Source organism: Montipora foliosa, chromosome 14, assembly GCF_036669935.1.
Source record: "Montipora foliosa isolate CH-2021 chromosome 14, ASM3666993v2, whole genome shotgun sequence".
NCBI classification, from domain to species: Eukaryota; Metazoa; Cnidaria; class Anthozoa; order Scleractinia; family Acroporidae; genus Montipora; species Montipora foliosa.
The window spans coordinates 17,418,185-17,440,592 of NC_090882.1; the positions used below are offsets into that span (position 1 = coordinate 17,418,185).

General features: G+C 39.7%; 2 protein-coding genes and 1 long non-coding RNA gene across 3 annotated transcripts in view; all 3 read right to left on the minus strand.

Annotated features, from left to right (window-relative positions):
• Positions 1–3,925: 3,925 nt before the first annotated feature.
• LOC137984898 (uncharacterized) lies at positions 3,926–4,651 on the minus strand. The gene is made up of 3 exons (XR_011119194.1): positions 4,478–4,651; positions 4,174–4,286; positions 3,926–4,039 (listed from the first exon to the last, which is right to left on the minus strand). It is a non-coding gene; the product is annotated as an uncharacterized lncRNA (long non-coding RNA).
• Positions 4,652–6,139: 1,488 nt separating this feature from the next.
• Positions 6,140–15,078, minus strand: LOC137984775 (serine-enriched protein-like). Its single transcript, XM_068832050.1, has 8 exons — positions 14,743–15,078; positions 12,883–13,179; positions 11,116–11,232; positions 9,813–9,922; positions 9,335–9,593; positions 8,087–8,172; positions 7,561–7,653; positions 6,140–6,645 (listed from the first exon to the last, which is right to left on the minus strand). Exons 1-8 carry the CDS (start codon positions 15,034–15,036, stop codon positions 6,444–6,446), a joined length of 1,458 nt encoding a protein of 485 aa, XP_068688151.1. The 5' UTR covers positions 15,037–15,078; the 3' UTR covers positions 6,140–6,443.
• Positions 15,079–16,085: 1,007 nt separating this feature from the next.
• LOC137985223 (peptidyl-prolyl cis-trans isomerase G-like) overlaps positions 16,086–22,408 on the minus strand; it is a 25,614-nt gene continuing 19,291 nt past the window's right edge. Inside the window, exons 14-17 of the mRNA XM_068832766.1 lie at positions 21,697–21,847; positions 20,891–20,936; positions 17,601–17,759; positions 16,086–17,482 (exon numbers count right to left, since the gene is read on the minus strand). Coding sequence (XP_068688867.1) covers positions 17,471–17,482; positions 17,601–17,759; positions 20,891–20,936; positions 21,697–21,847 — 368 coding nt within the window. The 3' untranslated portion in view covers positions 16,086–17,470. The remainder of the gene's footprint in view (positions 17,483–17,600; positions 17,760–20,890; positions 20,937–21,696; positions 21,848–22,408) is intronic.

The window sequence follows — 22,408 nt, forward strand, 5'->3', positions numbered from 1 at the left end:
GTTATTTAAAGAACCTGAGTGTTGGTCCGGCCGGAGTCGAACTCACGACCTCCCGCATGGCAGCCCGGTGCTCAATCAACTGAGCCACCGGTGCGCGGTTACTACAACCAACTATTATTTCCCCTTAAAAATGAAAAATGGCCACAAGTAGGCCAGAAAGTCTGCGGAATGGACATGAAACGGCACTGAAAAAAGATAATCGTAGTTAGAAAGCAAATTAGGCAGTTGCAAGCGAGGGAGGAGAAAAGATGAATGAACAAAGTTGATTCACATTCGAGGTTTACGCAGATCTTACTCAAAGAGCCACAGGGGATGGAGTAAGAAATGGACTACAAATTTAGATAATAAATTGTTGGTTCCGCTAAACAACGCAAAAGTGGGCAGATTTAGAACTGTACAATGGACAGGAAATGGCAGTTAAAAAGATAATCGTGGTTAGACAAGCAACTTAGACAGTTGCAAGCAAGCCTGACAAAAACATGAACGAGAAGTTCCTTCTTCGTTCACACCCGATATTTTATACACACGTTCCTTTTTCAGTGCTCCACGGGGGAAGAGGTCTGACATACAGGCAGAATATGAATGTCAATTAATTAATTTAAGGCGGAGACTTACTTCCGGTTCCGGCCAGAGTGATAAACCATAGGTCTTACAATTCTTGGCTTGCCCTTGACGTCATGGCAGCCAAGTTGATGTACCAATTAATAGCGAAAAAGTCTTTTGGGAATTTGGCTCTAATATTATGCAAAAAGCGAGCGGGATTTCGCTTTTGTTTGGTACAACTACATGGCCGTTTAATCACGTTACTAGCTTGCCGATAGAGCCGCAAAGCAGGATTTTGACAGCGTCTCTAGTGGGATACAGCGAACTAATCCACAAACACAGTCAACACTTTCGACCATATAGACCGAATGCGCTAAGCGCCCAAGCCCTTCCGATCTAGCGCGAAAGAGAGGCTTATTGTGACAAAACAAAACCTTGGGTAGTACTTGGTGTAAGACCTAACTATTATGTCCCCAGTTACACCCATACACTGAGACCTACAGCTGCTACGGGTACTACAGCTACCACAGGTGTATGAGTGTAACTGAGGACATAATAGTTAGGTCTTACACCAAGTACTACCCAACTTGTGGGATATCCAAGGAAGCTTTGTAGGGAGGGGTGGGTGGAATGAAGATTTGTCCCTGATTTATATTCATACGGGTATTGGCCAAAGAGGAAAATGCCATAATACTCTTTGTTTTTTTCCCCCAAATAAGCATTTTGTTTCCTCTTGAGCCATTGTAATTCCCAAGAGAAACTGGAAACAATGCTTATAATGCAATATTTGGGGGGACAAACAAAGAGTATTATGGTATTTTCCAACTCGACCAATTGGAATGCATATTTGAAGTGTGGGTTATAGACGAAAGTTGAATGTGAGGAGCAGTTCTATCTTTTATGTGGTACTGGAGTTTAAAACACAACAGTTTGGATGGTCATCCATTTAATATAATAGGCCATTTCTGAGTTCGTGTCTGCCTCCTTTTCAAAGTTATCCTGGGTGCCAGAGCAATTTTTCTTTCAAGGTCGGAGAGAACGCTCAGTGATTTGGAATCGCTAAGCGTTCTTTCCGACCTTGAAAAAAAATTCCTCTGGCATCCAGGGTACTTCAAAGTGAGTCTAAGTGCAAAGTGTTTGTGTTGGTAATTAGTTCTACTTTACATATAAACAAAAACAAATTTTCATAAGAAAAACTTCGCACTTAGACTCGCTTTGAAGAGGAGGCAGACATGAACTCAGAACTGGGCAATTGCATTCAACATTTAAGAGAACACAATTTATAATCTTGGGTATCCTGTGCATAGAGTGATATTCAGATAGGCCACTTTGGAAAACACCATAATACTCTTTTGTTTGCCCCCTCCAAATTTTGCATAAGCATTGTTTTTGTTTCTCTTGGGACCAAGAGAAAATAAAAACAATGCCTATGCAAAATTTGGGGGATCAAGCAGAAAGTGTTATGGCATTTTCTGAAGTGGCTATCGCAAGGTTTTGTTTATCAGTCAACTGCTTTTTCAGCGCCATCTTGAATTACATTGTGCATGCACGTCTCGGTCAAATGTGCAAAATGAATGGTGATTGCGCACCTCATGACTCTTTTTACCGAGTCAGCTGATTTTTGGTAAGGGACTCAGAGTCTAGCCAAGGGCAAAGCATTTCAATTCTGTCACGTGAGTCATAGTCCTTCGCATCTAAGAAGTCTGTGCTTGTATCCTCAAACTTTGGTCCTTTAACATTGTTTCTTAATCTTTCCCGACCCTTTTCCTTTGATTCCAAAGAGGCCCCAACAGGGGGGGGGGGGGGGAGTCCCATGTCGCTTGTCTGAAATTTAAAATCACTCGTGTCTGGGTTTAATCGGCTCATTCTCGGCCTTGACGTCACTGTCGGAATTTTGCTGGGCTCATTCTCGGCCTTGACGTCACTGTCGGAATTTTGCTGGGAAAGGATTCTTTTGTCGGAATTTCATTTTATGTGCTGTCGCTACTTTTTAGGCCATGTCGCATGTCGGAATTTACCCTGTCAGGGCCTCTGTAAAGTGCGCTGGTTACAGGTTAGGGTTGCAGGCCATTGTTTTCCATTGTTTACACTGTTTTGCATTGTTTACGAGGACGACCAAAGAAGACGTGGAAGACGCAAGTGGAGAGAGAGAGCAAGAGCCTTGGTTTGGAGAAAAAGGACGCCATGAATCGAGCGAGATGGACAGTGGGGTAAATCCGGCTACCCGGATCAAAATTGGATTGATGATGATGATGATGAAACAACCCAAACCTTTACAAAAATGTTACATAACCTTAGGCTTAAACATTATTTTTTAGGCGTAATGTTAGCATTAGTAAAGTGTTGGGTTGTTTCAGCTATGGTAAAACAATGGCCTACCACTCTAACCTGCAACCTGCAGTTTACACCCTGCACTTCCACAGCAACTGTTGAACGTGCCTCAATAATATGAGATTAGTTTTTAATGAAATCATGCGCGGAGGGTCTAATCTGCAGGTCGCAGGTCACAGCTAACCGTTAGCTTTTAAGAATGTTTAGGATACTTTCTGTATTGGTAAAACAATGACCTGCGACCTGTGACCTGCAGATTAGACCCGCCGAATCATATATCCCAACTCTGTAAGGCAATGTTTTATCTTGTGGCAGTTCCGGAGGGCAGTAAAAGACGAAACAGTTGACTGAAATGTGAACTCCTCTGACTCCAAAAGTTAATAAAAGATAAACTCTTTGCACAGCAACAAAAAATAGCAACACCACAAAGTCACTTTTGACTTACAACAGGTTTCAACATCAAGTGTTGAAACTAGGCTTCTTATTGCTTTGGTATAGTCACCCAAAGGTAGACTTCAAAACCAGATCTAGAGCTATGTTGCCAAGATCAAGAGGTCTGTTTCCCAAAAATTTGATCATGTGAAGTTAACTGGTATAGTCGATGTAAGCTACTTAATGTTTAAGCATTTTGAAAGCAACTTTCAGTACATTTAAAAATGTTATCTAAATGACCTAAATATTGAGGAATGAGGCAATCCTGTATTTTAATTTCCAGCTATTTTTTTGACAATTTACTTCAATGTGAATAGAAGCGAGTATAGATATCAAGCCATAGATAAAGTTTCAGGCTACATAGCTCTCATTTTGGGCGAGATGACTTTTGGGTGACATAACCAGTTACTTACTCATTACTACACATGGCTCGTCATCTTCCACTAATCATAGGCAAGGGTAAAACTAACATTATTTCTACATTCTTGTACGTGATTTCCTACACCTATCCCTGGCTTCACTCATTTTACAAAGCCATTGAATTGGTTGTCATCAGCATCTGTTGTCACAGCCCGAATACAATTTAGATGCTCAACAGTCACTGAAAACCACTGAAAAGTAACAAGCCAAAAATTTAACATTTATTGATGACATGTGTTTAAACGGAGTGAAATTTACAGTTTTACTGAGTGACTCTACATCAAACGTTTTCCAATTTCCACTGCAACTCCACCTATTGGCAATACATGAAATGTAACAAAAATGACATCAGAATTTTCTTTACAGTTTCTTCAAAATTGACAAAGAGTGCATGAAACATATACAGATTTTCACAATAACGATTTTATAGCAGAAATTAATCATCACCCTCAACATCAATGTTGAGAACTTGGTTTCTCGCGTGTTAACATCAGCACTATTCCAGGTCCTAGAATTCCACAGAATATAGCCGTAAATGCAGCAACTTGGTGAAACGTAGTCTGTGGAACGAAAAAGGTTGAAAGTTTGAGACATGTAGTGAAAGTTATTGCTTGAAATTTGTACAGTGAAAGCTTTCATCACCTAGTTTACAAGGAGATTTCTTTTCACTATTGCATAAACGTAATTTCTAGGAGGTTAACTCAACTAGCATGCACAAGGACACGGAGAGAATATCAAATTGAATACACACCATCTTTTGGGGAGTGTCTGGTCGTCGACCAGCAGTAGCCATTGATCTCCGAAATAATCCAAACTTCAATGTGTTACAGGCTCGATGCACAAACATGATGGATAGTTTCAGGAAGAAAAAGTATTGTATTTGCCTTCTCTTCGACCTCAGTTTCTTTCAAGATGGACGACCATCCAATATTTACCTCTGAGGATTGTGGGTAAAATGACCAGTTCTCGAGCGGGCTATTAAGTGGTGTAAGCCGCCACTAAACGTCCCGAGCAGTATTTCAGTTCCCGAGCGCCTTCTTCTGACAGTATATTTTCAGTTCTTTGGTACAATTGTCAACTTAATACTCTGCTAACTACGAAACTGTTACCTGTGTAGCTCTGTTACCTCTGTAACCCGTTACTTTTGTAACTCTGATCTCTTACCTTGTTTACCAGTTTCAGCACTTGGACTCCTTCAATTTGACTACCGTCTGTTTTGCTGCAATGTGGTCTCATTGATCAGTAGTCCATTCAGAAGATTACGCCAAGCCAACCACATTTCTGAAGGAAAGGCCAGACCAAAATGTACAACACCACCAACTACCGTGCCCTACACTTTTCGACTAGTGTGTGGGATCTTTAACGGTGCAACCCTAAAATCAGGAATCCGGAATCCGGAATCCGGAATCACAGGTCATTGTTTTACCAATACAAATATCCTAAACATTCATAAAAGCTAACCTTAAACCTAATTAGGCCTAAACAAACGTTTTTAGGCCTAAGGTTAGCTTTTATGAATGTTTAGGATAGTTTTTACTCTCTGTATTGGTAAAACAATGACCTGTGATTCCAGATTCCGGATTCAGGGTTTTAGGGTTGCCCTCTTTAAGGGCAAAAAATATCCTAAACATTCATACAAGCTAACCTTAGGCCTAATTAGGCCTAAACAAACGTTTTTAGGCCTAAGGTTAGCTTTTATGAATGTTTAGGATAGTTTTTCTTTAACATCCCACAGGCTTTTTATGAACATTGAAGGTTTGTGAGACGGGGCCTACGGTTTATAGTCCTTATCCGAGAAGACTTGAAAGTCTAACCATTTTGCGGATGTAATTACAAAGGCAGCACTTTTTCACCAGTCTGCTCAGTTATGTTAAGACCCGGACTCGAACTCACGACCTTCCGCATGGGAGCCCAGTGCTCAACCAATTGAACCACCATACTTTGTAACTCTGTTACCTAACCCTGATACTTTTGTAACCTCTGCAACCCTATATATATACGCCTATAACCCGATGCGAGTAATACACAAAAATTACAGATGAATACAAGATTCTTGTAGTGAAAACTAAGTTCTGTAACCCCGTTACCTCTCTAACCCTCTTACTTTGTAACTCTGTTACCTTTGGGGTAACAAAGTAACGAAGTTGCAAAGGTAACAGAGTTACAAAGGTAACAGGGTTACAAAGGTAACAGAGTCACAGAGGTAACAGGGTTATAGAAGTTTCGTAGTTAGCAGAGTATAAAGTTGACAATTGTACCAAAGAACTGAAAGAAGGCGCTCGAGATGTTTTGTGCGGGCTTATACCACGTAGTACCCCTCGAGCGACGGTTCAGAGTTGGATTCAGGCAAAGATTAACTTCCGGTTTTTTTATGGGTGCCAGGGGACAAGATCAACAAACTTCAATCCAATATAGAATTATTAGAATATAGTAGTTTTTTATTATCAAACTTTTTTTTACAAAGGGTACAAAAATAGTCAATACATTAAAAGATCTTTTGTTTGGTTCTGCCTCCAGGAAACTTTTATCACAACATACGACCTCAACATAAATATTTATATAATGTTCCTTTGGCTATTTACAACCATTTTACTGGAAAATATTTACATTACTTTTTTTTGGAGACTCCCCCTTAAATCAGACCTGTCCTTCAACAACCTTGTCTGGTCATCTAAAGATACTCTCATGCAAATATTTCGGCATGTAACTTCCGTTTCTTAAACTCTCTCATACAAATGTTCATTCTTTAAACCAAACACTTCATAGTCCCTCACTGTAAAATTGTAGTCGCCCATTAGCAGGCTGCTAGAGGCCTGAGGACCATCATAGGAGTGAGGCAAGTTAGAGTACGAATCAGGCCTCTCGTTACACTCATCAGAAATGCAAAGGTCAGCACCAGCACCAAACATGGGGCCATACCTGCAACAGAAAATCACACAGGCTTGAAATGCAAATTAATCAAATTAGATTTATTCAGTATGGACAAACTGAACACGTCTGACTAAGGAAATAAAGTCATTCTACTGGCTTGCCTGTCTCGCAGGGACTTTTTAATAGGTTGCAACCAGGAAGAGAGTTTAAGAGATTCAAGATGGAGTTTTACTCAAGTATTAAACATTACATAAATTACAATGAACATTATCCCAATATGATGGTCTAAAATGGCATGTATCGACTTTCTCTGGCAATATAGAGATCTCTTGCATCCAACGTGTTCTTTTCAAATGAAAAGGTAGAGTGGAGGTCAAAAGAGAAGGAGGCATAATCACCCCTTTTAAGAGGTGTGACCAGAGGGTGTGGCTCATCTTAAAGGACTGATGTCAGAGAGGATGTCAAATACTGCATATATCATATTGGTTCCATCAGGGTTTTCAACGAGAATACAAATGAGTGGAGAAATCTAAGGAGTAGGCGGTGAATGTACCACAAGCACTGAAGGTGCATACTTCTAGAGGGGTCAGAGGGAATTCTTTGAAAACATATTTCTTCCATACTTTTTTATGAACAAAACTTGGCCAATCCAAGGTCTGTGTTTTGTGGTGCCTGTTTCTCGTGTTATTCATAAAAGTTAGGATGATTTAATCCTAATCAAACTACAGATGGAAAATTCGAGTGAAGCCGCCAACCCTTCCTTAAAACCCTGATTCCACAGACAGAAAAAATGATACACATTGCCCAGACATGTGAGAAAGGTGTTTGTTGCCAAAGCAAACAAAAGGAAAGGAGACACATGTACTTGGGTCACTTGTCTCTAATGAAAAATTTCCAATACGTTGCAACACTTAAGTGGCAAGATTGGCCTGTGCTTAAAGGTACAACACAAATCTAACCAACCTTGGGTGATGAAGAGTAGCATACTTGGGATGTGTTACATCAAACTTGCTTGGAGGAACACTTTCAGGATTGATCAGCGTGAACAAGAAAGCCCTGAGTGACAAAATAAAGTGAATTACTGCGATTTTCATAATTCTGCAGAATCTCAACCTCAAGCGCTAAGCACCAAACTGTGTCTTGGTTACCATCAATCAAATTTCCACAAATACCCGGGAAGATTGACTCCACCTCTGGAAAGTGAATTGGCCTCTTTGTTTAGTTCACAGCTCAAATACCATTATGATATCTTTTTAAAGGTTTTTAAGTAAAAAGATTCGTACATAATCCATCACTTTCCATCAGCGTCAAGTTCAAATGTATGAATGTACCATGGGAACCAAAGATGCTGATTGGTAGGATATGTCATGCAACAATAATAATTATTATTGATTTCCTTTGATTGGTGGAAGCCAAAATGTAGTTTGGCCATTCGATGAGATTCCACAAAATTATGAAAATCGTTGAGTGAGTGTACTTGAAGTCCCACCTGTCAGAAAGGATGTACTTCCCACGTGGAATATCACTTTGCCAAGGTTGATCACTAAAGCCTCCACACAAACTCCCATTTGAAGACTGAAATTTAATCATTGTTGCTCACTGTTAAAAGTATTACAAGAGTCCAAACATCAATACATAACTGAGCAATAACAGCATAGAGAAAAAAATTATGGTAGCTTGTAGTAACAAAGAATGCCAGCCAAAGGTGTCTAAAGTAAGTAAAGAATAGATCCAAGAAAAGAACCTTGAGGTACTCCACAAAATTATTAAGCTAATGAGGTTGTGATTTTTAACTGTTGATTATTAAGGTTTATGCAACAATAATATTTTTTAAAAGTAATGTAAACTTAAAGACCTACCAGTATTTTTGGCTAGATATTATTCTGGTGGTAGCGACTTGTTTTTAACCTTAAGGCAAATTTGTATAGGAACTATAGAAGGAGCTATTAAATGTAACTAAGCAAGTGGAGAAGAAGACCAAAGAAGTGGCTTGTCTGTGTTGCTAACATAGAACAGTTCTGCAAACAAGGATGTATGGAAAGCCATAACTTTCTTAAGTATTCCTTATTTTTTTGGTCTTGGAAGTTTTGTCTTGTGGTGTGGTTTTGTCATTATGTGGTGAGGTTTTGTCATTATGTGACAAAGTTTGATGGTTAGGTTTTGTGTTTCCATCATGCCGTATTGCGGTCTTCCTTTGACATGCTACATGGTTACATTTCATGTGGTGAGGTTCTTTTGTGACATCGAGTTTCACCCCTTATGTGATTATAAACACAGTACATCAAAAAAACACCTCAACACATCATGATGGAAACATAACAAGTAACCAGCAAATCTCGTCACATAATGACAAAACCTGGCCACATAATAAAACCACACCACATGATAATATTGCTGCAGCACACTATGACAAAACTCCAAAACATAAAGACAATACTTCACGACCACAGGAATAAAGATTACATAAAAAAGGTATGACTTTCCATAAGGATGCTATGTTCTTCACTATTTTGCCTTTTGATAGTGAAATGCATCTTTACAGCATAAAGTGCACGCAACACTGCATCAAGATCAAGATAAATAAATTATCATTGATTGCAACCATCTTTCTTGCCAGGCCTGCTCTTCTCTTTCAGTGCTTCAGCTGTCCCTTGGATGATTACATATTATGAGGTGCTAGACAGTGTTAAGTCTACAAAGTCACTTGTTACAGTGAAAGGCTAAAATTGTTACTAACAAGAACAACAGTAAGAGTTGGTGAATGACCATCACATTTCTCATGAAATGCAGCAGCAGAGAATCCATCTTTGGATGCTCTATACAGCAGTTGCCACTCCTGTTGTTCATTGCCAAACCAAGCGTTCAGTGTATGTTGAAACCTAAGACAATCCTTGGACAAGAGGATTGTGTTATGGAACAACTTTTGAGATGCTCTTGGCTGTAACCGTGGGTCTTCCGTTTTTCTAAAATGGGTGGGAACTGCTGCAAAGCGATACCTAAGCAAAAGAAAAGAGTATAGGTTTGACACATTTGTATAAATTCCAAAAGAAGAACAAACGTTTTTTTAAGAATGCGTCTTGAAATATGAATCAAGGTAAAATTTTTTAAACAGAAAATTCAAAAGCTGATGTTTAAAGCTTTATCCAGGTATCACAACATGTCCACAAGACAGCAAAACAAAGAGAAGTCACTAAAGGTAGTTTATTGTCTCGTACCTCTCTAACGATACCTCCATAGGTACTACTCCAGTGGGCTCCACTTCCTCTGCATACACAGTGCTATCAATGAGTAGTAACTTGATGTACTCTATAACTCCTGACAGAGCCTACCACCGAAACAAATGAAATTAAAATGTCACTAAAAGCTCATGATGAACAAATACCTCAGTGAAAAGTGGAAAGGCAAAAAAATTATACTATTGTTTAAGAAATAGAAAACATGTACTGTGTTTCTATCGAGTCATAGAAACACAAGTGAAAGTTTGGGAGAACGAGAAATGCTATGGGAATACGAGCCGTAGGCGAGTGTTTCCACAGCTTTTTCGAGTTCTCCCAAACTTTCACTCATAGAAAACAACGCAACGAGAAAAAGGAAAACAACTTGTTAACTCTAATTATCAAAGTGTAAATTCTCTTTGCTCGCGCCATCACTACATCAACAGCTCGTGCTAGTTTTGTGTCTCCATTGAGTTCTAGAAACATGATTTTTAACCAATCAGCGTGCATATTTTCTTAGGACTGTTTTCTAAATACAGTTACCTTTAAAGTGCTACTATGACCAAAAAAATCAATTCTTCTTTTTCTTTAGATTTCAAAACTACTGGTAATTGTTAATCCATTGACACCTCGGAGTAATGCTTGACAGGTTTTACTCTAACGCTAGACAATTTTACTCGCCAACTGGAGGCGTCCTACAGTGTTTGAGGTGTCACTGGGTTAACTAAACAATAAGTGAGCCAAGTTTAATTAAACATTTGACATTAAAAGACACCGGTTTATTTTAATTGGAATTTTCCTACTTTAATGGTCTGCCATTACCAACGTGGATCCAGGAGACAAAATAAAATGTGGCAAAGACTCACTAGTTTAAGAATGCAATGCATGTGTGCACAGCTGAATTAATATGCAGCACTGACAGAAGTTTCGGGCTTTCAGAAGTTTAATTAATCTCAAGTTTTGCATATAATAAGAAGCTGCATTTGCACAAGAGAAATATTAAGATAGTGAGTAAATGACATCACTTGTCCCTAGATCCAACCCTCTGAGGTCAAATTGGTCAGTTTGGAACATGAGTAGTAAAGGCGGGCCGTGAAATCCAAAACGTCCACTCAAAGTCAGCAATCTTTGGAGGTTTTGGAGCATGACTGGGAGTAACTAATATCAATAAAAATAAATATATATTTTTAGTATTGCTAAGGCCAGTTATTCGCTTTGGATGAAGAAAACCAAAAATAAGAAGTAACTTGGGTTAAAACAATTTGAGCATTGAAAAAGCATTGTCTGTGACACCTCTCTTTACCTCTCTTATATTGGCTTTGTCCTCTTCAGACCATTGATTAGTTGGTTTGTTCACGCCAGATTTCCTTTTTCCCCACAGGAGAACTGCTCGCCAAAGGTCCTCCTCTGACACCGCAAACTGTATATCAAGGAAATAAGCTTTTAACCTTCAACCTTTGACTGCCAGGAGTAATTGCTACATAAATCCTCCTCACAACTTCAATGAATTGTCAGTCAAGACAGGTATTAGAATATTATCAGCTTGAGAGCTGTGAGACCTGATTTAACACTAACTTCTCATGACTACCTGACAAAGAAATCTCTGATACTAGTTAGCAGAATGAATGTTTCGATTATGTTCTTATCAAACAACTTGCGTTGATTTGGCAACAAGTAACATTTTTTCACGACGATTAGTACTCTCTGTCTATTATTAGTATAATTTTCAGATGTCAATATAAGAATTTAGTGTTATATTCACTGCACCACCCGGTGAATATAAAATTTTGGCGGCGTGGTTGCCAAGCCAATCAAGCACTTTTCGTGCCTTTTTATATTGTTTTAGCACGTTGTTTTGCACTTTCTTGATATTCACCGCTGAAAATTACACTAAAACAATTATTTGCCTCAGGCTCAGTAAATATTGGGGAACCCTTTACCTCAACTACGTCTCGGTAAGTATTCACCAACATTCACTTCACCTTTGGTGAATAATTGTTAATTATTCTCTCACAGATGGGAATAACGCTAGTATACCATGTAATACCCAGCATCAGTGAACCACAAGCATAACTGAATAGAAAGTAAGTCCAGGGTGCAGGGCTGGCGCAGTGGTGAGAGCACTCGCTTCCCACCAATGTGGTCCGGGGTTTGATTCCCAGACTCGGCGTCATATGTGGGTTGAGTTTGTTGGTTCTCTTCTCTGCTCCAAGAGGTTTTTCTCCAGGCACTCTGGTTTTCCCCTCTACTCAAAAAGCTATTATATTTGATTTGATTTGCATTAATTTGTTTATTTCAGCTTACAGTGACAGTCCCCAATAGGCCATTTCTGAGTTCATGTCTGTCTGCCTGCTCTTCAAAGCGAGTCTAAGTGCAAAGTTTTTGTGATGGTAATTAGTTCTACTTTACATATGAACGAAAACAAATTTTCATAAGAAAAACTTTGCACTTAAACTTGCTATGAAGAGCAGTCAGACATGAACTCGGAAATGGCCTGTTAGTGCTCCAGCACTAGAAGACTAGACACTTGAATAAAGTTGACTTCCTTTCCTTTCCTTTCCTTTTTTACAAGATACCCACACCTCCCTGGTCTGGATGCCAGTCCATATCAGCGTATCCATCATAGAATGACAGGGTACTTGTTGTCCCTCTTGGCTGAGGATGAACAATCCAGCATCAACAGACTAAAAGAACTCTAACACCCACCCCCCCCCCACCCCCTGCACGCCCCACCCCCTATTTCCTACTCCTTCAAGTGATATCAGTTATTAGTATCACCCAACTAGTGGACTGATGCAAATGCTGCATTTTGATTGGCTACGCTACTAGAGGACTGTTAGTAATAGTCCTCGAGTAGGGAAAGGCCTGATGCTTTCTTTCATTTAATTCCCAAATAAATATATTTTCAGCTTGCATTTGCTAACTTTTTTATTGCCTTTTCTGTCCGACTAGTTGGGTGATACTAACAATTAGACCCTTCGCCCTCGTGGGCTATTGACCCGTAGCCCTAATTGTTTAATATATTAAAACAGCCCATACTTGACATTAAAAAAATGAAATATTCTGTCACCTGATTACTGGACACAAGCCTGATCATTGCTGGTTTAGAAAGGAGAAGGAATCCTTCAGTTTTCACAATTTCCTCAGCATTTTCTTCCATGAATGCAACACACCTGTCTATTAAGGATGACACACCCCCAGTACCCACTCCTTTTGAAACAGACGTGGCATCCATAAGAAACTCAGATGCATTGTTCACGCTAAGATTGTCCATGAAAAACTGTTCACAAGCATGCTGTAAATCTGTGATTTCTAGGTCTTCAGCAATTCTCAACATTTCAAAGGCTGTGCGACTTTGCAGCTGAACCTGAAAGCAAAGAGAACAATCAAGCAAGTCCTTCCTGTATCAGTTCTAAGGACATGTCCCTTGGACTTAAGACTTAAGACTTAAAAGTGCCACTATGATGAAAATTTTGCATGTCCTTTTTTCTTTAGATTTTGAAAATAAACGTACTAAAGGGGTATCATGCCAAATTTTTATCTCAAAATTCCCATGGAAAGTATGATTGTAACATAGTTTTTCGGTTTTCGCTGTCCGCCATTACTCGAACGGCAAATGACCGTGAGCAAGGAAAAGGGTTGGGTGTAGCTGGATCGCCTGGGGTCTGACGTCATATGCGCAACGCTTAAAATAAACGCGGCTAATTTCCCATGCTGTCTATGAGATGTGAGAGATCGCCGAATTGCTTTTTGCTCATATTATATACATTACTCCTTGATCGACTTGTTCGCTTTGTCAAACACCCACGAAGCGATGCGCGTATGACGTCACGAGCCAAGTCTTGCGTGAAGACTGCTTACAAAATAATCGCAGGCTTCTCCAATGCCGTCCGAGTAATGGCGGACAGATTTTTAGCGGTTTTTGGCTGGCTATTTCCTGACTTATCTTGCTTCTATTGTTTCAAATTTAAATGCATTGTATCATTTTGAACATATTGACTTAATTGACGTTGAAGAAATTTGAAAAGAAAACCAAAAATTTTCGTCGTAGTGGCGCTTTAAGACCCCGGGGTCTTAGTTTTCTTACTGCAAAAACTAAGACCCAGGGTCTTAGGTCTTAGTTTTCAAGGGTCTTTGTTTTCGTAACACCTGGAGACTTGCGGTCTTCTCAGTGAAAACCACCGTACTGGAAACACCACAATTATGAAAAATTCATCTTAGCATACAATTTCTTCACTTGCACTTTCCCCCTCCCTTTTCAAATGTTAGGGGGGGAGGGAGGTTACATGGAATGATCTAGATGGGTGGGGGCTTCGGGTATTTATTTGACATTGGGCCTTACTAAACCACGAAACAGTGAAACGAAACCCTAAAACACCATGTATGACCCCACCTTACATTGAATACTAACCGACGAAGGTTGGATTTGAGATCAAATCTCGTTTTAGGCCTACTTAGGCCTAAAACGTCATTGCTCCTAATTCATTGAGATTAAGATTAGGATTCAGATTAAGACTAAGATTAGGAGCAATAACATTTTAGGCCTAATTAGGCCTAAAACGATGTTTAATCTCAAATCCAACCTTTGTCGGTTAGTATTCAATGTATGGTGGGATCATACATGGTGTTTTAGTGCTTTGTTTCGCTGTTTTTTTGTTTCGCTGTTTCGTGGTTTAGTTATGCCCTTTTGACATTCCTAAAATGGTGTAAGTGTTTGAACTCTTTGTCGCTTCTTGTAGCGGCAGGTGATCAAACGAGGTATCAGTGGAATGCTTAAGAATTTGTATACTTTACGGACCGTACGTGCAAAAAAAAAAAAACCCACACAGACGCAGGTAAGGATTTCATGTATGACCCCCTGGAATGTCCTGAGCATACACTCAATGAAATGTCCTACTGACCCAGATAACAAATGACGTTTCAAGGATACCTTTCCAGTGTAGATAAATGTGAGTACTTCACGGAAAACATCCGGACGACGATCAGGCTTCCTTACTGTCAACTGATTGTTAAGTGATTTGGAAGACCACAATTCCCTTTGACGATTTCGGAAGTGTTTGCAGCGCGCCACCAAAATCAATCTGTGCGCGTACATCGTAACTTCGTCTCTCCCAATAAGGAATACGACATCTGCAGTTTCACGATCGTCGATTAAGTTTTGCAAATCGCTCAAAAGCCCTTCAACATTGAGGCAAGTTTTATCTTCACCTTCAAACGCCTCCATGTTGCTTATTACTCATTCACTTCGATGAAAAAACTTAAAAGTGCCTCTATGTGTGGGCTAGCATGAAGGATATACCTGTTGTACGTTTCGTACACGATGGGGTCTGGGGACGAGACTCGATCATTTTATTCGTCAGGTCATAAAAAATTACTAAAATAAACCAGCCATTTTTAAATCTTGGAAGTAAGTAGTTCTGGCCCTAGTTGTTTAAAGGTGGATACGTAAATATGCGACAGTTTCAACAGGTGCAAAGATTTCAAAAGCGATATTTACCATCGAGTTTACCGTGAGGATGTCACCAACACACGCGCTCTTACATGCGCGTGTCTCTGATAGGCTAACGTTACCTCATTAGTTATCTCACAAATGTTTTCAGTATACTGCAACAATGAGAAATCATTTGTTTCTGTAGTGTTCTGCAAGAAACGATTGAAACTTATCGCAAATTGCAAACTGTTTGCTTTTAAAAGGCGGTCAGTGTAAAACGCAGACTGCAGACCGGGGATAAAATGCAGACTGAGGTTATAATTTAACTGTTGAAAAAGCTCAAACCCATTAGAAATGCTAACAGCCTAACAGTTAAGCCTAAATATTGTTCTAGGCCTAATTAGGCCTAAGGTTACCATTTTTAAGGGGTTTGGGCTTTTTCAACAGTTACGTTATAACCTCAGTCTGCATTTTACCCCTGGTCTGAAGTCTGCAGTCTGCGTTTTACACTGACCGAAAACTGAGAAATTGCCAAATTCGGATATGCTGAAGAATGGGAGTGAGAAAGGAAACTTTCCTTTTGAAACTGCTTTCCGATGTAAATGAGTATTTTACTGAACACAAAAAGTGGAAGATTTTGTTGCGGGATTTCACATTTATGATCCTTTACTTTCGTGTTTGCGTATGCCCAAGGACTCTTGAATTTCTTCACCTCTCCAGGGGATAAAAGTAACAATTTCTTTCCAACCCTTGACGAAAAGCCTCCATTTCTCATGTTCACCTCCTTTCCCCAGTTCCACAAACGAGACGGAAAAACATTCCACACAAAAAAACTCTTCACACTATTTTTACAATTTTATATAAATCAGTTTTACAATTTGAAGGACCGAAACAAAGTCCTATTAAACATAAAAGATATCGGAGATTGCACCTAACACTGCCCTTATTAACAGAAGCAGAATAAGTGGAAACTGCAGCCACAGCTACAAAATCGGAATTTCCTGCTTTCATGGAGTCAGTTCCAAAGTCCATCGTATGGCCTTCTATCTTAATATGAAGAAAGTAACATAACTTTATAAAATCTTGAAGAATAAACAATCAACAGGGAAAATTAAAACAAGAGAGAGAAATATTCAAAAGATAACTCGTGGTAAATTGATACAAGCTGGGAAAAGACTTAAGAAGCAAAGTTATTCTACTAGTTAAATTTTCTCGAACCATCAAAATGTAATATTTAATACTTTAAAATTCTATGAAAAACCTTCTCTATTTGGTATTACAAAAAAAAAATGCACGTTTGGACAGCCTGATCCTCAACTTTGAAAACAGATGAAATTCCCACAATGAAGATAATTCGAGTTTCATCCAAAGCAAACTTTGTGATTGGCTTAAATGATCTCACGCAAATATGTTTATTCAATTTGAGACAAAGCCGAAACCAATTATGGAGTTTTCCCGCGCTTTGCGCTGGCTTAATGCATCGCATTTGATTTAGCCTGTCCCAGGCTCCCAGATAGTCGGGAAAACGAAAACAACCGCGTGGGAAAAGCGAGTGGGGGCTTGGGAGGAGGTGAGGCGCCTCGACCCAAGCCCCCACTCATTTTTCGCACGCACTTTTTTTCTCTTTCCCTAGTATCTGGGAGCACGGAACAGGCTACATTTGATTGGTCATTTAATTCTCTTTGCCTCCTGTGCACATGATTGGCCAAAGCATTAACTTAAGGGCGCATTTTTAGAAGCGAGCGAACAAGTGGATAGCAGTTCGTCCATTCGGAAAAGTTCGCCAGAAAACATCACCCAGCCATTGTGATTTGGGTATAGTCGGAAAGATTCCGAATACATTCGGTAACAGAAGTCGAATCTACGACTATTCCACACTCTGACTATTCCGAGAATACTTATTTGTGATTCTAAACTGCTTGCTTTGACGGGATAAGCCCTTCGTAAACAGTCAAAATTCAAAACGTTTCTGTTGAAATAACACTTATAAAACGACAAACGCAAGATGTGCAAAAAAAATCTATCTGAACAGAGCCTTTAGTTTTCTGTCACCACCAATCACTTCAAAGAGAAAACAAACTCTTCCATTCTTTGTTATGGCACAAATGACTGTCCTCGTCGGAGTAGAAACGCAAGCATGTCACGTGACCCGCACTAACTCCTATCCCATTATCCTCTTGGCCTGGAAACCTTTGATTTCGGTGTTGATCAACAAGGCGCGAAGCAGTCACGTCCTCTCCTACAAGACAGTCAAAAAACAAATTGAGGCGACCAAATTGTTGCTTCTTTGGAAAACTTCAGGCATATTGGTATCCTTCGTAAACGACCATAAAGTAACAGGGAAGTTGCACACTCACCTGCGGTGGTTTAATTGGTATCGCGGCCGTCGGTCTTCGTCTAGCCTGCTGTTGTTGTGACGGGTCAACCGCTTGCGTCTGCATTTGCTGCTGTTGTTGCATAGTCGCAGCTTGTGGAGGATAAAATGCCCCACCCCCCTGAATTTGCAGACCATACATCTGTGATTGACAGAGAACAATACGAAGATTATCAAAACATCATGAAAACACTGTTCTACCTTATTTTTCTCCTTTTGTACCTCCTAAATATTTTTGACCTACAGGCAACAAAATAATAGCAAAAGACCATTTTACAATTGTGCTTAGTTACCTGGCCTATGAATGAAAGTGAGGCTGGAGTTGACCCTGTTTTGATAGAAACCTCACTGCTTTTCTTATGTAAATTCTTACTAATTAGCATGACAACAACAACATTGCTATCAAAATCACCAGAGTGGTAAATCTGCCGTTAGAATTTTTAAATGCGGGCTTCAAAAAAAACTTATCACGTGATCCGCAAAAGAAGTCGTCACATGACATTAAAAAGTTGTCACGTGGTTCGAGTAAAGCGCGTTGACGGCCATGGCATTCAACAAGAAACACTTTTTTTGGATCACGTGACATTATTTTTCGGATCACATGACAATTTGTTTAAGATCACGTGTTTAGAATCGAACCGTTTCAGATTTAAATTTCCAACGGCAGTTTTACCACTCTATTGGTTTTGATAGTAACATAAGAAAAGAAGGGAGGTCTGTATCATAAAAAGGTCAAGACTAGCCTCGCTTTCATTTAAAGGCCAGGTAACTAAGCACACAACTGAAACGAGGTCTATATTCTGTTAAAGACAACTGAAAAATTCAGGTGGGTCCAATGGGATTCGAACCGATGACCTCTGCGATGCCAGTGCGATGCTCTACCAACTGAGCTACGAAGTCACAGTTGGGAGCAGGTCAATTTGTTGGGGTCATTTGTTCCCGTGAAGGACTCGATGATTGAAGTGCGGGTTATAAACGGTTCCCAATGGAGCCACCTGGATTTTTGAGGTGTCTATAAAGCGGCAGCTGCTTAAATTGTCCAGCTATTAAGGTGCGAGGATCACTCAGTTCTCTCATTCGCTTTATACTTGTATTCATACAGTCTTTGCAAGGATTGTGCAGCTATCACTGTTTCCCAACCGAACTTTTTGGAAAAGGTCCTCAAGACATTTCCCCATGTCACATTACTTATCACATGGAATATTAAAGAGACCTTACACAGTTTGAAAAGAAAAGGCCGAGAGCCTGCAGTGATGTCTTGGCGTAGCTCTTGCGGAAACACCTCCCTGACCATTGGAGGTCAAACTCTGTAACAGACTCTGTGTCAGGTTTTTTTTAGCACTTAGAAGAGAAACGACAGATCCCCCGTCCTTTTGCCTACTGTCTTCTCTCGGCTCAATAGGGAGTTTAAGATCTGCGACGCGACGGTAACGAAAACGCCATTTTAAATTGCAAGTTCAGGTTTATTAAGCTTTTTCGTCATTATGTCGGCTTGTCTAACTTTAAAAACTAGTGTAACTTTCCAGGAACTGAATTAAGAGATGCGGCATTGAATCTACGAAAGAACATTCAAATTCGCTACCTTTTATTCACGTTCTCCGTAAAACTTGATAATTGGTCATTTCACGTCGCAGATTTGCCGAAAACGTGAAAGAAATGTACAAACACTAAAAATGCACGTGCAGTGCGTGCAAAGCTATTGTTTTTTCTCATTAAATATGCCGTCACGTCGTAGATCTTAGGGCCGATTTACACGGTGCGATTTTTGTCGCATGCGACAAGCTCACGACAGGCCTACGACATGACTTACGATTGCCGCAGCATTTTAAAGCATGTTTTAAAATGCTACGACATTTTTTCTGACGCACACAACAATCGTAAATCGTGTCGAGGGCCTGTCGTAAGCCGTTGTCGCATGCGACAAAAATCGTACCGTGTAAATCCAACGTGTAAATCGGCCCTAAGGTCCCCAACGTTACAAAACAATAATATCATTGGTTAAAGGAGCATAAATAATCGTGCTGCACGTGCAGCACGGATTTTACAAAGTCTGTTTGCGGTCCTCTGAATAAGGACGACGTGAAATCACCAAATTTGAGGTTTTGACGACAACGTAAGCATTCTCTATTTCCACTCTGAGAACGCTCGTACCAGTTTATTTTTAGGATACTTCGCCCATATTGTAGGACGTGAACGAGACTGAATAATCGCAAGAGACGTATGATAAAATAAAGCAAAGTTAGGTTTTGAGGCGACGTTTTCGTCGGCCGTCACCGTCGAAGATCTTAAATTCCCTAACGTAATTTTTTGTAACGGTTAGGAGAGCTATAGAAGGCTGACATTCACCCCATGCCAAAACACAATGAAACTTATTGGATTAAATATTAACTGTACCATTTGGAAGGACTGAATCTACCCAACTCTTTCATGTAACGTCATGGTGCCGTTATATGAAACTGGAGGCCGTTTCTCGAAAGTCCCGAAACTTTACAGGCCATTTTCGGGTGACACAATTCCTTTTGTAACTCAAGAACGGAGAGCATTTAATTCGTCAAACTTCACAGTTAATTTTCTTTTTGTTACCTTGAAAGCATGTTAAAAGATCGGCTTTCCAAAACAAGCGGTAAGCAATTTCACAGATGGCTTTTCGGGCTCGAAAAGTTTTCGGGACTTTCGAGAAACGGGCCCCTGCAGGTCATCTTTGTCACGATGATAGCCAATGATGACTATAATAGGTAATAGGCAACCATGGCAATGGTCACCATGGCTATTACCATTGCCATGGTGACCTATTACATGTACGTCACACCAACGAGTACATCTTGTTAAGAAATTAGTTTCATTTGGTACCATAACATTGCCCTTTTGTTAAACAGTATTGTAGAGTTCATTTTTCTTATAAGAAATTACCTCCAAACGGTTGAAACTGATGTGTCAACCACCTTAAACTCTTGTTGTCTTACAACTGCCTTACGTTCTTGTTGTGGTCATTAGGGAGCTTAAGCACGCACATTTTTGAGAAGCGGACAGCAACCCAAAGTGAGCTGTTTTCCCTTTTAACTTGTCTTCACACAACCACATTTACAATACTAAGTGTCTTTTCTCCATTGGAAATGATTGGTATAAAAATCTGGGAGACACCACTGCCCTGGCACGTGAAATGTTCTCTTCCGGTTGCCGTTTGAGTGTCAAAAACGTACGTGCTTAAACTCCCTATTGATTATATTTGCACACACCCCATGAGGTAAAACAATTCTATGAATGCAAATTCACCTGCTGAGCCAGGAACGGATTCATTCCAACACTCATCATGGGAAACCTAGAAAAGAGCAATATAATTATGTATAATTAAGTAAAGTACGATTGTCCGGGTGAGTGTAGTCCTGAGAAGGACTGTTTGAGATGACATTGACTGACGTTTTGACAACCTGAGCGGAAGTCATCTTCAGAGTCAATTTGACTTCCGCTCAGGTTGTCAAAACGTCAGTCAATGTCATCTCAAACAGTCCTTCTCAGGACTACACTCACCCGGACAATCATACTTTACTTAATTATGATATGACTCCTGGGTTCAAATCATTTACGATAATTATGTATATAGCTACATTAGTGATCTTCTTTTTTTTTGTATCACCATCCTTCAGGATTTGCCCAAAACTCTGGCACTGACCACAATCTTGACCAATCTGAGCTACAACCAGTGTTGTGCTGGCGAGAGTGGGCAATGGTATAGTACGTAAGTAAATTATTGTGTTTTCCTCATTTCATTCTCTCCTTTCCACTGTTTCTTGGATCAGAGTAATGAGTGCTTGTCTTTAGAATGTATGGTGGATTATGGTCAACATGCCAGCAGCTTCCATGCAGGAACCATCTACCTTAATCTTAGTTGGTTGGGGTAATGAATTTGATCTTGGTTTCAAAACCAATCACACATACTATGGTCTTAGTCTTCGACAGTTATTACTCAAAAGGAATGCTCAATAACTTAATCATATTATTTGGCTGAGAAGATATAATAAATTATTGCTACAGGGAAACTATCAAGCTCCTTGACCGAGCCAATTTGGTGCGTTACTCACTGTGAATTGCTGTACACCATTGGTTGGCCAGTAAAGGATTGGACTCCAGAGTAATTAGGATGCTGTACATAACCAGCTGCTGACTGTGGGCTCATCCCTGGTGCCACCATGTTGGGCTGGGGAACTGATCCAAGTGTAGTAGCCTGCATATCTAACCAAAGTAAAGGGAGAGGAATTAAATAGGGGAATAAAAGTTCTTTGAATTAGTATAAATATCAGATGTCTCTCTCTACATCTCCCTCACTTGGTCAAATGAACAAGTAATACCAAAAAAGGATATGATCATAACAGATGCTTTCTGCAGTTGTTTTTTTAGAAAAGTTTGCCTCATAAACAATATCCTATGAAAGCTATGAAGAAGACTGAGGAGGTTGTATGTGTTAGTAGAGACCTTAAGCACATAACGTTTTTGAGATGCTGACAGCAACCGGAAGTGAGCTGTTTTCCCTTTTGTCTTTACACAGCCTAATTAATATTATATGGCTCTGTCTCACAAGGACTGGGAACTACCAAATTCACGAATTTGATTGGCTGAAATCGATATTGACCGCGGTCTAGATTTTCCCATCTAGACTGGCATCTAGACCAGTAATGTCTTGCAGTGAAAAAAGCTGCAAACTAAAATGCAAAAATATTGAGTATTTTCTCCTACCATTATATATCTATGAAAGTGCCAAAAAGCATGACGAGAAAAAAGGTAAAAAGCTAAGGA

Coding starts and splice junctions, on each gene's coding strand:
- LOC137984775 (XM_068832050.1), bottom strand. CDS start 15,036: ATGGAGGCGTTTGAAGGTGAAGATAAAACTTGCCTCAATGTTGAAGGG. Junction 9,923..11,115: donor ACAAAGCCAATATAAGAGAG/GTAAAGAGAGGT, acceptor TTTCGGTGGTAG/GCTCTGTCAGGAGTTATAGA. Junction 6,646..7,560: donor GCTACTCTTCATCACCCAAG/GTTGGTTAGATT, acceptor TTTCTGTTGCAG/GTATGGCCCCATGTTTGGTG.